Source organism: Sinocyclocheilus grahami, unplaced genomic scaffold (genome assembly GCF_001515645.1).
Source record: "Sinocyclocheilus grahami isolate Dianchi unplaced genomic scaffold, SAMN03320097.WGS_v1.1 scaffold842.1, whole genome shotgun sequence".
NCBI classification, from domain to species: Eukaryota; Metazoa; Chordata; class Actinopteri; order Cypriniformes; family Cyprinidae; genus Sinocyclocheilus; species Sinocyclocheilus grahami.
The window spans coordinates 415,792-430,965 of NW_015506021.1; the positions used below are offsets into that span (position 1 = coordinate 415,792).

The 15,174-nt window shown below is 38.6% G+C and overlaps 1 protein-coding gene across 1 annotated transcript in view; it reads right to left on the bottom strand.

The window, feature by feature from the left end:
• Positions 1–15,174, bottom strand: part of LOC107562817 (teneurin-3-like) — a gene marked incomplete at its 5' end in the record, with an annotated part of 64,294 nt that overhangs the window by 24,796 nt on the left and 24,324 nt on the right. The window contains 7 exons of the mRNA XM_016247547.1: positions 274–393; positions 1,866–2,073; positions 2,213–2,359; positions 3,195–3,215; positions 3,632–3,658; positions 4,654–4,839; positions 9,460–9,660. Of these exons, the coding sequence (XP_016103033.1) occupies positions 274–393; positions 1,866–2,073; positions 2,213–2,359; positions 3,195–3,215; positions 3,632–3,658; positions 4,654–4,839; positions 9,460–9,660 (910 nt within the window). The remainder of the gene's footprint in view (positions 1–273; positions 394–1,865; positions 2,074–2,212; positions 2,360–3,194; positions 3,216–3,631; positions 3,659–4,653; positions 4,840–9,459; positions 9,661–15,174) is intronic.

Below are 15,174 nucleotides of genomic sequence, written 5' to 3' on the forward strand. Positions count from 1 at the left end.
GTCATGAAAGGATCATAAAAGGACATTCACAGGTCAAGTTGTAATGTGTTGCCTTTGAGTGACAGTAACACTGACATGGGCTTGAGAATGTGCCTGTTTGTGTTGATTTGACTTGACTCCCACTCACTGTGGGAAGCAGTGAGATGTAAATAGGAATTTGCATAAAACTATGCAAAATAGTTTCTCACTGACTATCTTAAGGATAGGTATAAGCATAATTATGTGTTTACGTATGTGCTCGTCTGTGTCCGAGTAAAACATATTTGTACTTACATGCCATCCTGTCTGGTGATGGTATAACCCTGCTGGGGGTAATGCAGAAGGGACACATTCACCCCAATCAGTGGAGTGCCGTCACTAGTCACCACCTGTCCTCGCACTACGGACACCAAGCTGTTAAATAAACACAAACACACGTTCAAAAACACGTGAATATGGCTCTGAATGAAAACAAAGGTTTTTAAGATCAGCAGGCTATTTGTTAAAAAATAAAACAATAAGCAGCATTAAATTAGATATTTTATATATAAAATTAAAAGATTTTATAAAGAAAATGTCCATTTCTACTATAAAATGTCTAAATCCACTGCACCTAACCTTCCTCTGTAATTCTGTTTTGATAATATTTACAGACATAATTACAGCACAAATTATTTTACCAAGTACCATTTAGTGGCTGACCTGCAATCTCGCATTTTTAGTCTAATTGTGTGATAATTTCTCACTTGTGCGAATAAAAGAAACATCAGGGCAAATGGGCGGGATGAGAAGTTTCCTCATCAAGGAATAATCAAAAGCTTCATCAGCCAAATATCAAGAGATTCTAACAAGTTTTTTCTTGACTGGTCCTATTCTTAGGCAGTGAAGACAAGCAGCAATGTTCATATTGTTAACTTTGCCCAAAAACACCAAAGGGCTAAGAACATATTCGCTCGAGATTCCAAAATTGAAGAGGTGCAAAGGTGAGGAGCTCAATTTTTTTCACTGGAAAAAGTAATCATTTCCTAAAGTACATGGTATATTAGCTTTTGCTACAAATCATACCAACGGTGGATAGCTTTTCTATCTGCAATATGAAAGCAACAGAAATTAGATAGGACAACATGGAGGCTTGAAAAAGGGAAATTGAAGTTCTGAATTCCAATCAAAAAGTAAAACCCTATTGTTTTTTCTGTATGAGTGTGGGAGGCTTGCTCTATCTTCTCATGCCGTTAGATCTATGACCATTACAATCTATGATCTACTGTATGAAACGTTACAAAAATCACTTTAAGATTGTGGGAAATTTTGTGCAACACATCAAACGGCATCACAATTACTTGCATAGCCAGAAGGACTTTCTATGCATATGCATTATAATGTTATGCCACTGATAAATAAAACATGAAATGGAGGCATTATCGGGATAATAAGCCATGTGTCTCAGCGAGAAGCTTAGGATGATATATATGTTAAATAACTTTGATGTTTAAAATCCTTTTTAAATAATGTTAATTTCCGAAAGCAGCTAAACTAGCAATTTTTTGACATCATAAAATATGTTTTAACATTATTAAAAAGTCATAAAAATACAGCTTCTAAAACAACTATAAAATGCAGCTTTCTAAGCTAGATTGGAAGTATTAAAGGGATAGTCCACTCACAAATGGCAATTCTGAGATACATGTTTTTTGTTTTTCCTACGATAAAAGTCAATGGGGTCAAATGACAAAAAAAAGAGATACATTTTCTTTTGTGGTAATATCCATTTTCGGGTGAAGTATCCCTTCCAGCCATATTTTTTAATTCACTGTAGGATAGGTCCCAATACTCTTCCTAAATCCAAACCTAGTAGATTGTTCTTCAGCAGTTTAAGATCTCCTAACCTGCTGTTGAATGTGTTTTCCTCTGGTAGGGTATGTGTGCCGCCCGGAGCTACCAGAAAGCTGACGCGCTGATAGAAGCCCTGAGCGTCTGGAGCAGGTGAGCTGAGGTATTGCATTGTGCTGGGATCTGGAGCCCCACGGCAATATGTCTGACCCTGACAGGTGCTGTGAATGCAACAGTCTGGGTCCATACAGTCCACCAAGCCATCTAAAACAACAGCAAGGGACTTTTGACTACATAATCAGTGCTTTTAAAGTCATGTAGTCATTTATTAGTACAGAAGGGGGAGCACCATCCATCCTATTAAAACAAATATTTACTCCCCAACTTCTTGTCATTTTCTCACCTCCCTCGTTGTCCTTGCCATCAGAGCAAAGGGTTTCCATGGCGACATCACACCCCACCCCTCTCCATCCCGACTGGCAGAGGCAGTGCCATCCGTTATGGTCCAGAATGCACCTGCCGTTGTTGTTACACAGCCCTGGACAGCTATCTACCGGGACAAATTCATCAGTTATACATACTGACCAATCAGCAGCCGAGGATGTGTCAAAGGGGTGAAGAACTCACCATACAGAACTGCATAAACATACAGGGGAAAACACGGTGAATGTGTTTTAGTCAGTCAAATGTTTGGAACTTTGGACTCAGGGACAGCTGTAATTTCACATGAAACAACTGGACAAAATATGTGCTTTAGTATTGTAGAAAATGAAAAAAAGGATTTGTATTACTTATTACCGGTATTATTTTCTGTTTCCATTTCTAGGAGAATAGATTAATACATTCAGCTAAATACCAGCTAGGCAAAATGATTTGCAAAAAAAAATACATAAAATATTTATGAGGTATCTGAGCAGCTTATAAAGTTAAAAGAACGTTCTTATACTATCAAATTACACATCTAGTAGAGTCCATGTGAATTAACAGCATGCTGAGCTGAACAGCACAAGTGCAGGGAGAGTTTATCAGACAGTATACTGAAGTGCTCCATCATATCCTTTGTCACAGAATGTGTGAAGTCAAAGGAAATTACAGAGGAAATGCTAAATTAAGGAGCTTAGCAGCTGCTAAATATTACATTAAGAGACAGTGAGATGTACAACAATGGGGATTTGGGTAATGTGAATTTGTATATGTGCATGGACTGACTGATGATTTTGTGTGTGTTTTTGTATGCCTACAGTTACACTCTATAAAACAGGAAACCTGAAACCGAACACATGTGGGGACACATTAATACACGGTACATAGACATAATGAAAGTCATGCTTGAGAGACAGAGGGGTCAGAGCCACATGCTCTCTTCAGGGCAGCATGACCTTTACCTCTATATCCTATCCAGTCTGCTATCATGAAGAGACATTCAGGGAAAAGAATTAAACATGGGGTGTTATACTGCGGTATGCAGTGATTTAGTGTCATTTCTACAGACAGCCCAGGCAGCCTCTGCTGGTTACACACACCTAATATGCTGCGGCTTACCCTCTCCTCAGTAAATATGACATTTCATGATATTTGCATTATAATGCTGAGGAGCTTGATTAGAGGAAGGCACGAAAGCTTTTGAAATTTTTTTTTTTTTTTGACAAAGCAAGGTCTACATCTGTGAATCTGCTTTTTGATTTCATAAACATTTGCATTCAATGAAAATATCACTGAAGAGAAATTTAACAAAACAATAATTTAAGAAGATATACTTTTTTATAATTATTCCGGACAACACACAGAAAGCAAACATGGTTGATGAAAGAAAGCACTGTACCTTTTATTTTGCTGTCCAAAAAGTGAGCTAGAGTGATAAAAGAAAGAATGAAAGAAGTCATTCAGATGATGCAAAATCAAAATTTTTGTGCAATGCAAACTATGCAATAAATATACCTATTCCGCCAACTGGCAACCTGAGAGTTCTCATAAGTCATATTTGAATATGCTACAGTATACTGATGTGCTGACATTGTGTTTGATTTTAAAATTACTCTCAAGTATTGCATGAATAATTTGACATTTTTCAATATGCAGGGCTCCTGCAATCCAAACAATACATTTCCATGACATTTCCAGTCATTTCTGTTTACTGGATAAGGATGCTTTCAAAATCAAATGCATTTTTCAGATTTGTGAAGCAGTAGTTAAAAAAATATGTGACTAAAAATAATTATTTGTTCACAAATGGTTCACTTTGACTTGTGAGCTTTTGCTCTACACACTTTCTAACCAAGAGCAACATTTAGCTTATTAAATATTTTAGTGAAAAATAAATAAATAATAATAATAATTCATAATACCATTCAAAAGTTTGAGGTGGGTTTTAATGTTTTTGAAAAATGTCTCTTATGCTCACCAAGACTGCATTTATTGGATCAAAAATACAGTAAAACAGTACTATTGTGAATATTAATAGAATTAAAAAAAGATGTTTTCTATTTTAATATATTTTAAAATGTAATTTATTCCTGTGATGGCAAAGCATTGAACATTGCTCTTCAATATTTTTGTGGACACCATAATATGTATTTAAACAGACTCTTTGATGAATGAAAAAATCCTTGCTGAATAAAAATGTATTTATTTAAAAAAAAAATCTTACTGGCCCCAAATTTTTTAACGGTACTGTATATTCAGAATAAAAATTTGGACTTTTCCATTTTATTCATTTCCATTACTTTTTACTGACCTGTAAAACACAATTTTATTTGTGATATTTATTTGTTTTTACTGTGGGAACACTGAATAAGATACCTTTTAAAGCTAGTATATACAAGGTTCACAACAGGGTTTACTCACCGATATTGCAGTTTTCTCCCGTCCAACCTTGGTGACACTCACACTTCCCCTTTCGACACACACCGTGCTCCCCACAGTGTGCCTGACACTCCTCCTGTTCACACCCTGCCCCTGACCAGCCGTCCGCACACCGACACACACCTCCAACACACACGCCGTGAGGACTGCAATCCGTTGCACACATTTCTGAAACAAACAGCATTGTGTTTAAGTCATGAAATACAAGTGTACAGGAATACAAGTCATAAAAATGCAGTTTAGAAAACAACTATAGAAACAAAGCATATTTTGTATAAAGTCACATAGCTTGCATTAATGTAATAATGTATGCCATTCAAATAATCATTATGGATGTACATTTTCAAATACTTGTACATTAGATTTTAATTTTATTTAATGCATTTTAATGTGGGATAGACAATGAATCATTTAGCCAAATCATAGCTTCCAACAAGGGTAGTTCACCCAAAAATGAAAATTCTGTCATCATTTACTCACCCTCAACCAATATGTTAATTTCTTCTGTTGAACATGTAAGAATATATTTTGAAGAACATTGGTAACTCAGCAATTGCTGGTAGCCATTGACTTACATAATGTTTTTCCCATACTATAGAAGTCAGTGGTTACCGGCAACTGTTTGTTTGCCAAAAACCTTCAAAATATATTATTTTATGTTCAACAGAAGAAAAAAATTCATACAGGTTTGGAACAACTTGAGGGTGATAAAAGATGACAGAATTGTCTGGGTGAACTATCCGTTTAATTTGAGCTTTAGTTGAATTTAACTTAACGTTCTATTTTTGTTTAACATATTTCTGTCATGACAACTCTCAGAGGGATTTGGCATGATAATGTACATGACAGTGTTAATGTATTTGGTCTTGGCGGAATAGATCTGCTACGCTGTTGCTGCGGCAGAGCAAGTACCGGGACTTGCTACTGCCAATACATCCACAACATGCTGCTGTGAGCATGTAAGCAATATTGCTGCTACAAATATAACATACATGAAATAACCCCATATAGCATACATGAACACATGAATCATGAAGCAGATCTATACAGGTGGAGCTGGGGAAGGTGAAGGGTTTCTGAAGCAAGCTGTAACTGTTACGGCAAGCACTAAGTCATATATTTGAATGTTGAGTAGCGAGCTCATTGGCTACCCATACAGGAGAGAACCAATCAGCTGTGCCATGTGATAATGATGTCATTAGGTCAGATTGAGTTAGACCTATCGGACTGCGCCATCTAGAGTTTCATGCCAGAACTCTGTATTTATTTATTTCCACAAAAATTAATTTGAGAGCAATAATTTGTGGACCAATGCAGTACTTTTGCTGATCCCATGTTGAAGACCCCTGATCTACATGTTGTCTCGTCTGCTTTGGCAAAACAAATAAGAAATTTCATCTCCTTTACAACAGTACCATGCTGAATTATAACTGCTATGACTGAACGCATCTTTGGCACTCTAATTCTCAATGCTGGATTGTATTTGAATGTTGGGGAACAAAATTGGCAGTAATCCTTTGATAGTTTTGTGCTAAAGCCAATGCACAATGGCTCTGAACTTGTCATCCTGCAAGCTGTGACTGCTAACATTTCTGGAGCGCTCCAGAGCATCCATCAACAAATACATTCACATTCATACAAGACTTAGTGTCTTGTGCGCATTTTCAAGGACAAACGTCTCTTTTACAGAATCACACTGTGTTTGTGATTCTATGTTTATCATAACATTCCGTGCCTTTAAAAATAAATGTTATATTTGTATATTATTCGCTCTATTTTGTCTAGGAGGAAATGTAGCCAAAAAAGACAAAGTTAATTGGTTTGAAGGTTAAAGTTCAATTTTTTTTTAATCATTTGAATTTAATAATATGGCTACATGCCAAAGCCAGTTTTGGAGGGTATATTTAATAGATAATTACTTCCATAAGGCATAACCATATTCTGCAAGTGTCAGCAAACTTTGTGCACTCTCTATTCTAGAGAGACATCTCAAATTAGGAAGACTTGGGTCCATAGATGGTGCTACAGCAACTTCATTACTGAGTTTATATTATACATTCAATTTACCGTCACCTTAAAATTTCCCAGTGGGCTATAAACTATTAATCTAAATGAATTAACATGCACACTGTAGAATTACATCTGCATGCCTGTTTCCAGTCCAACACCGATCTGCATGTATTAAAACAACCTACAGGTCAAGACAGGATCGTAAGATTGCATCTCTATGCGTCAGCCAGCACAAGGCATTTACATTTTCAGTATGTATTTGCTGCATAAATTTATATAAATCAGGCATTGTCTGCATTAAGGCTAGAGATCCGGTTTTCAGACATGCTACAACCAGACAGCAATGTGTAGGACCATCTAAATGTGTCTGATGACAGATAATAAGAGAAGCTTAGACTTGGATTGCCCCCATCCACCTTCATTTGAACTAATCATTATCTTCTCATGTCGATACAGTACAGTGAAGTAATTATGGGCAATAGCTTGAAATCTCAAGTTTTTCTTCACCTCCATTTCAAATGCGTTAACATTTTCAGTATGTATGTTAACTCAATTCAGATATTGTCTGTCTTGAATTAGAGATCAAGCTATTGGAAGAGATTTGGGTTCAAGGCTGAAACCAGGCCGCACTGTGCATCTAAACACGCCTGATGCTATATAACAAGGTCAACTTAGACCTGGCTTGGCCCCATCCACCTTCATTTCAACTAATCATTATGTTCTTAGAACTATCACCTCAACGACTCCTAAAAACCCACTGAATAACACCACCAGGGGCAATTCTGATTTTAAAAGGCCATGCTGGAGCCAATTTATCATCGCAGAGAAATTACACCTGTGACTTTTTCAAAGTTCTCCACCGCTGCCCAAGGCAACCTTTCAGGCAAGTACAGAATCGGTTTTCCATTAAGATATTTCTTTGTCAAGCATCTTTTAGAGTGGGAAGAAAGTCAAATAATGACAAACAAATAACAGATAAAACCTAAGATTGAGTGAAAGCCTCTCTGATGTTTGTACAGGGGAGCCCTTTTGCTGTCCCTCTCAAGAGTTTTTTCTTCAGTCACAAGACCTTGGAGGGTCTGATTAGGTCGTGCTGGCTCTCTGGAATTTTAAATTGCTCTAAAAAGGTGAAGGGTTGGTTGATTCATTAAACCTTTTTTTTTTTCAACTGCCTTCTTTTTCCACACCAGTCGATGTAATCAATTTTTCATTAGCGGCAAGGTGTTTATCTGTTTTTAGCACTTCCAGGTTCCAGCGGGAGGCGGGTCGATCCACGCCACACACCCGTTAATTAAAGTTTATTTAATTGAGTTGGAACAGTGGAGGTAATGAAAAGACAAAATCCCAACTGTGCAAGAAAGTGGACTCCCATTGCTCCCATGGCCAGAGCTAGAAGTGGGTCGACGCTAAGCTCACAAACACCCAGATGAAGTAATGGCTTAGTGGCTTAACTACATCTTAAACAAATATTTTATATTCAGTAGAAGCTAAAAGTTTAAATAGAACATTTCTGTATAGCAGTATTGTTATATTTCATTTCTAATGAAAATCCTACTTAAAATGCAACTGTTATTAAATAGAAGCCTTACAAAATTACTACAATTTGGACAGGAATATAAACGTAAATATATATACACTACCATTTAAAAGTTTGGGTCAGTATTTTCATTTTATTTTATTTATTCATTTAGAAAGAAATTAATACTTTTATTCAGCAACAATATATTATATTGGTCAAATCTGACAGTAAAGACATTGACAATGTCACAAAAGATTTCTATTTCAAGTAAGTACTGATCTTTTGAACTTTCTATTGATCAAAGAATATTCAAGAAAAAAAAGATCACAGTTTTCACAAAAGTATTAAACAACATTAAGAATAATGCAAAATGTTTCTTAAGCACCAAATCAGCATATTAGAATGATTTCAGAATGATCATGTGATATTGAAGACTGGAGTAATGGCTCCTGAAAATCCAGTTTTGACATCACAGGAATAAATTACATTTTAAAATATATTAAAATAAAACAGCTATTTTAAATTGCAACATTACGTCACATTATCACTGTTTTGATCAAATAAAAGCACCCTTGGTGAGCATAAAACATTCAAAAATCTCCAAACATTTGAACAGTAGCATAAGTGTTAATCTAACTTCAGATCACATATGAACAGCAGATTTTTTTTTCTTTCATACTGTAACAGAGCACATAAAATTGAATCTGGGGTGATATCTGTTTTACTATAACACTTTTTGATAACTGCAGCAGCCCATTTATTGTTTTTCTTTCACATTTACATTTCACAAATTCCCTTACTACAAAACCACAGGCACTTATGATGGCATAATTCCCACAACATTCTCTGAAGATACAGCCTGACAGCTACATTTCTTTTTCTTTTCACCAATTACTTACAGGCATCACAAGGGGAATGTAAGTTATAGCTACTTCTGTAAGATTAGCGCATAGTATGTGCGTCATGGCCACAGGAAATGCTGACGTGATCGAAAGGTTACTCACAACAGGCTAGTCAAAGTAGAAACATAAACATTAGTGTACCTAACAGCACACAGTGTGGGCAGCATGTCGGAGCACAGAACATGTCCTATAGTAATGATTCAATTACCTACAGTGGGGTGCAAAAGTCAGAGACCACACAGAAAATGTCAAAATCTAATATAAACCTGGGGAAAAAAAGTCTTGAGTTTTTCTAATAGCCTTCCAATGCCAAATCAAACCATATACTGTTCCACATAATCAGTGAATCAGTAGTACCTGTAGAGCAGTCAGGACCAGTCCAGTTAACATCACAGATGCAGGAGTTGGCCTCACTCTGGAATGTACCGTGGCCAGTGCAGTGTTCTGGACACATAGAGAGCTGTGTCTCACAGTTCAATCCGGTCCAGCCTGAGGTACAGTGACACTGACCATGGAGACAGGAGCCATGGCCTGAACAGGATGAGTCCACACAGTCCACTGTGGAAAACAACAGTATTTTCAGACCATTTTCTTAGAATTACCTTCACATTTGTTTAACGACTCTTAACCAATCATTTAAAAACTAACAATGTTTTCATGTGAAATGTTTTGCTTGAAAAAAATCTATACTTCTTCAAAAATACAGTACCATTCAAACATTTGAAGTTGGTAATTTAGAAATATTTTTAAAAATAATTTGTTCCCTTTCAGTCGGTCACTCTCGACGTCACGTCGGATGACAGACAAAATTGGGATCTCGCTTAGAGGGACCAATCTACTTCGAGTGTAAACTAAACGAGCCAATGGTTACCGTTCAAGATGTTGATGCAGGAACGCATCTTCGGGTGCATCCGTCCCCAATATTGGTTTGCAGCGGTCGACCTGAAGGACGCGTACTACATGTGTCGACCCTTCCGCACCACAGACCATTGCTGACGAGCATAACAGTCACAGCCCTTCAGGGAACGAGGGTTTACCATACGTAACCGAGACATTCCCTTTCAGTCGGTCACTCTCGACGTCACGTCGGATGACCGACGAAATTGGGATCCTACCAAAGGGCCACAGCTACTGCCCCTCAGGAACTCGAGCTGCGTCGAGTCGCTTTAGGAACGCCCTTGCGTGACCGCGTTCTGAAGCACGTGTCAAATCTGTCCAATGGAGCAGCAAGACGTCACGAGCAGGGTGACGTAAGCACCAGAAAGCATAAAAGCGTATCCGGCCGGGCGCAAACCAGATTCTGCCCTTCAGTAGCGCTCTGTGTATGTGTCTGTCTATTTACTGTTGTCTGTCCGCACAAGCACTCACATATATAAAACAATGAGAAAGCTATGGCGAGCGAACGGCATTACAAACACTGTGTTTCTCCCTGCCCACGATATCTGGCGGCGGGGGATACACATGATTTGTGTGTCGTTTGTTTAGGAGCGAAGCATGCACGGTCATCACTGCGAGCTCTCGCTGCGCACGCTCCGCTCTCACCTGGCTGCGTTTGATGAGAGTGGCCAGGCTCGCGATCCCGCAGCGGTCCAAACCCCCCCCCGAGAGAGAGAGCCAGACACTTCATCTATCTTCCTCCTCCGAGGTGGATGTGACGAGTGTCGAGACAGAGGAGACTGTGGACTCGCCACCACAGTCCCTCGCGTATGAGGTGTGATTCGTGCTCCCTGCATCCCTGCAGGCGCTACTTCATCGAAGCTGGTTTGCGCCCGGCCGGATGTGCTTTTATGCTTTCTGGTGCTTACGTCACCCTGCTCGTGACGTCTCACTGCTCCATTGGGCGGATTTGACACGTGCTTCAGAACGTGGTCACGCAAGGGCGTTCCCATAGCGACTCGACGCAGCGTCTCGTTCCCTCGGGGAACCATGGTTACATACGTAACCTAGAGACGTTACCATACGTAACCGAGACGTTCACCAAGGCTGCATTTATTTGATAAAAATACATTAAAAAGTAATATTATTATTAGGGCTGTCATTTTAGGGATTACATTTAATTAATTAGTTACAAAAAATAACGCGATTAAACTATTTTAACGCATTTATCGCACTGGCCCCACCCCAGATCTGTACGTCATCTTACATTTCATACAGTTTACTGTTGAGTTGACAAACACTGTGCAAGGGAAAAACTCACTGCGTGATGTAGCCTATAAGATGCAGTTATATGCCCTTAAAATTTAAGATATTGGGGCAAAAATGCCCCTGTATGTATGTTTTTGTCTCATATTTATACAATATATGATAAGCGTTATAACACAAGCAGTGAAGGCAGTATCAAATGAGTGCTGTTTTTGTCCAGAATAGCACGAATGCAAATGTGAGAAGTTAATATCAAGTTATATTTTAGATAGGCTATAATGTTGTCTGTTTTGTTCAATTTTGCCAAAGAAAATGTTACCTATAAAGCCACAGCAGGACTGAGCAACACAGTGGTGATTCGTTTCTGAATGAATCTGTGTATTGAATGAATCGGGTGAACCAATGATTCAACGGCCCATTCATAAAGTAAGCCATTTACTCAATTTTTGAATAAATCAGCAGTTTGAACCAATCAAATGATTAAATGACTCATTACTTACTCATAAAGACATTTACCGCCACCTGCTGTCAGTTTTAGTTTCTTATTTAGAGGATAATTTCATTTAAAAATCATAAAGTGATAGTTCATGGAACATAAAAGAAAATAATGAATGTTGGTAACCAGAAGAAAAGGAAGAATGTTGGTAAACAAGCTGATTTGGTTATTTGATGATTTGGTAAATACTGAGGTGTTTCTCAAATTATCTTATTTTATGTTTCATAGTTTATGTTAGGCCCTTGTAGCCTAAACATTTATGTTTAATACATTTTATGTTGAATCAAATAAAACATTTCTTTCTAAAGTTACTTTTTTTGTAATAGCTACTTGATATTTTTCTCATTTAACACAATAATGGCTTTAAATTATGTTTTGGAAGTATTTTCACAGCCACATTTAATTTGTGATTAATTGCCACATCTTGTAATTAATTAGATTCAAATTTGACTAAAAGCCCTAATTATTATTAAAACAGCAATACTGCCAAATATGATGACAATTTAAAACAACTGTTTTCTATTTATATATTATGTAATAGGATTTTAAGGATTTGATCACTTTAATGCATCCTTTCTGAATAAAATAATTTATTTATTTCTAACTGACCCAAACATTTGTATTGATAGTGTATATTTTACTTATTAAAATATTTTAATGTAATGCATTTCAAAATGTGGCTTTGGTGTTCAAATTCTTTTTTTCAGGCCAACTGTGTCATCAATACATATGACTTTTTAACAATTTTTTCTTTTTCCTCAAACAATCCTTCTAAAAATGATATCACACCTTACCATTTTCAAAAAGAAAAGTGTATATTCTTTCTTACAAGACTCCACTCCAGACCATCTTATTGTATAAAGATTCAATGATGCTTAGATATGCCATTTCAGCTTCCTGCTGCTGTTCAAGAAAGCACTCTTGAATTTGAGGTATTACCATCATGGAATATAGAACACCATGAGGGAACAATGTCTGCACCATGGGATATGGCTGATCCAGTAAATTGGCTTTTATATTTATGCCATGCAGTTCTATGATCATGTAGCGCAAACTCTGGACCAAATGATGCACATGAGAAGGAAATGCATGCCATGACAAATCCATCATCATGTTTTGCAGCAACAGACAATGTGGGTTTAAGGTATCATTTTTTTCTTTCCCAAAATGTAAACCCATGCAGGTATCAGAAACAAGTTTATAGATTACTTATCTGATCCGTGAGGTTTTTTTTTTCTTCAAGGCTCCAGATTTTGTGCACTGGCCATAAATTACTGCCATAGGAAGCATGATGAACTGTTCTTGTTGAGACTGGGACAGAGGTACTAATTTAATTCTGCGCTACTTCTTGAGGTTGCAGTTTTGGGGAATTTGACAGCTATCTTTTCGGTGCATCACTGTAGGTGTCAAATTGCAAACACTGTTGCTTGAGTCTGAAAATTTGGTCATCATTTACTCAAAGTCATTTCAAATCATTTTGAACACAAAAGATGACATTTTCCAGAATTGTTAGAACTGTTTTTGTCCATATAATGAAAGTTATATCATGACAACTCTGAAGATTTTAGCATGGTAATGGATATGACAATGTAAATGTATTTGGTCTTGGTGGAATAGATCTGCTATGCTGCTGCTGCTGTTGGTTATTGCTGTTGTTGTAGATTATTGCTGCTACTGCTGCAAAGCAAGTACAGGAACTTGCTACTGCCAGTACATACACCAATACGATGATGTGAGTATTTAAGACATACTGCTGCTACACAAATATAATATATAATAACCTGCAGCAGATCTATACATGTGGAGATGGGGAAGGTGGAGTGTTTCAGAGGAACTATGAAAAGCGCGCTACGAACTGCTCTACTGAATGCTAACCAGCCATTTAACTGTAAAGCAGCAAGTTTATTGGCTGCATATGCAAAATGAACCAATCAGCGTGTGCAAAGTAGTTTAATGCTGTGAATATCATCAGTTTGCTTCAAGGACCCATAAGCCTGCGCAATCTAGTTTCATGACAGAACATGGCATTTAGTGGGGTCTAAAACAACATTAGACCACACTGACTTTCGTTGCATGGAGAGAAAAACTTTCATTGCATGGACAGAAAAACATTTTTCAAAATATCTTCTATGTTCCACAGACGAAAGAAAGTCATGAAGGTTTGGAATGACTTTAGGGTGAGTAAATGATGACAGACTTTTCATTTTTGGGTGAACTTTTTAATCTCTGTTAAAGTCAACAGTTCATATAAAACGTCTCTAGGTTACGTATGTAACCATGGTTCCCCGAGGGAACAAGATGCTGCGTCGAGATTCGCTTTGGGAACGCCCCTGCGTGACCGCGTTCTGAAGCACGTGTAAAATCAGTCCAATGGAGCAGCGAGACGTCATGAGCGGGGTGACGTGAGCATCAGGAAGTATAAAAGCGCATCCGGCAGAGCGCAAGTTAGCTTCAATGAAGTAGCGCCTGGAGGGACTTGGTAGTATGGCAAAGAGACGCAGCGTCTCGTTCCCTTGGGGAACCATGGTTACATACGTAACCTAGAGACGTTCCCCTTCAGGAACGCGAGCTTGTGTCGAGATTCGTTTTGGGAACGAGAATACCCACTGTGCCATACTACCAAGTCCCTACCTGTGTCTGTATCAGATGAGCACATCACGAAGAGAGAACTTGGGAACCTGGGGTAGATGCCATGTCTACAGGAAAAAGGAATGCCCTAACCATGCCTGGAGCAAATTCCAGGCACGAAACAGAAAGTGCCTGCAGATCTCCGATCATTTTAATTGAGGAAATAGCGAGGAGAAAGATAGTCTTGAGCGTGAGCAACTTGACTGAAACTTCCTCTATGGGTTCAAAGGGGGCATTGCATGAGCCCTCCAGAACCACAGCCAGGTCCCATGAGGGCACCTTGGTGCGCTGTACCGGCCTCAGCCTCAGGGTGCCACGGAGGAAACAAGTGATAAGTGGGTGTCTTCCCAATGTTTGACCACCAAGAAGGGCGTGGTAAGCAGCTAAGGCCACCACGTATACCTTCAGAGTGGAGGGAGATAACCCTGCGGAGAATCGCTCCTGCAGAAACTCCAGAACTGTACCAATTGGGCAGTTGACTGGGTCTTGCAGTCGCTGTCCGCACCATGAAGCGAAAAGTTTCCACTTCAAGGCGAACTCCGGGCGGGGGTGAAGAAAGGTGCCCCCCGCCTGAGAGAGGAGGTCCCTCCTAATCAGAAACTCCAGTGGAGAGCCGTCAAGGAGGGACACCAGGTCCGAGAACCATACTCGGGCCGGCCAGAACGGGGCTACTAGCAACAGACGGACCCCATCCCGGCGTACTCTCTCCAGAATTCCCGGGAGCAGAGCGATTGGGGGAAAAGCATACAGACGAAGCCTCGGCCACGTCTGTACCATGGCATCCAGCCCCAGTGGAGCTGGATGCA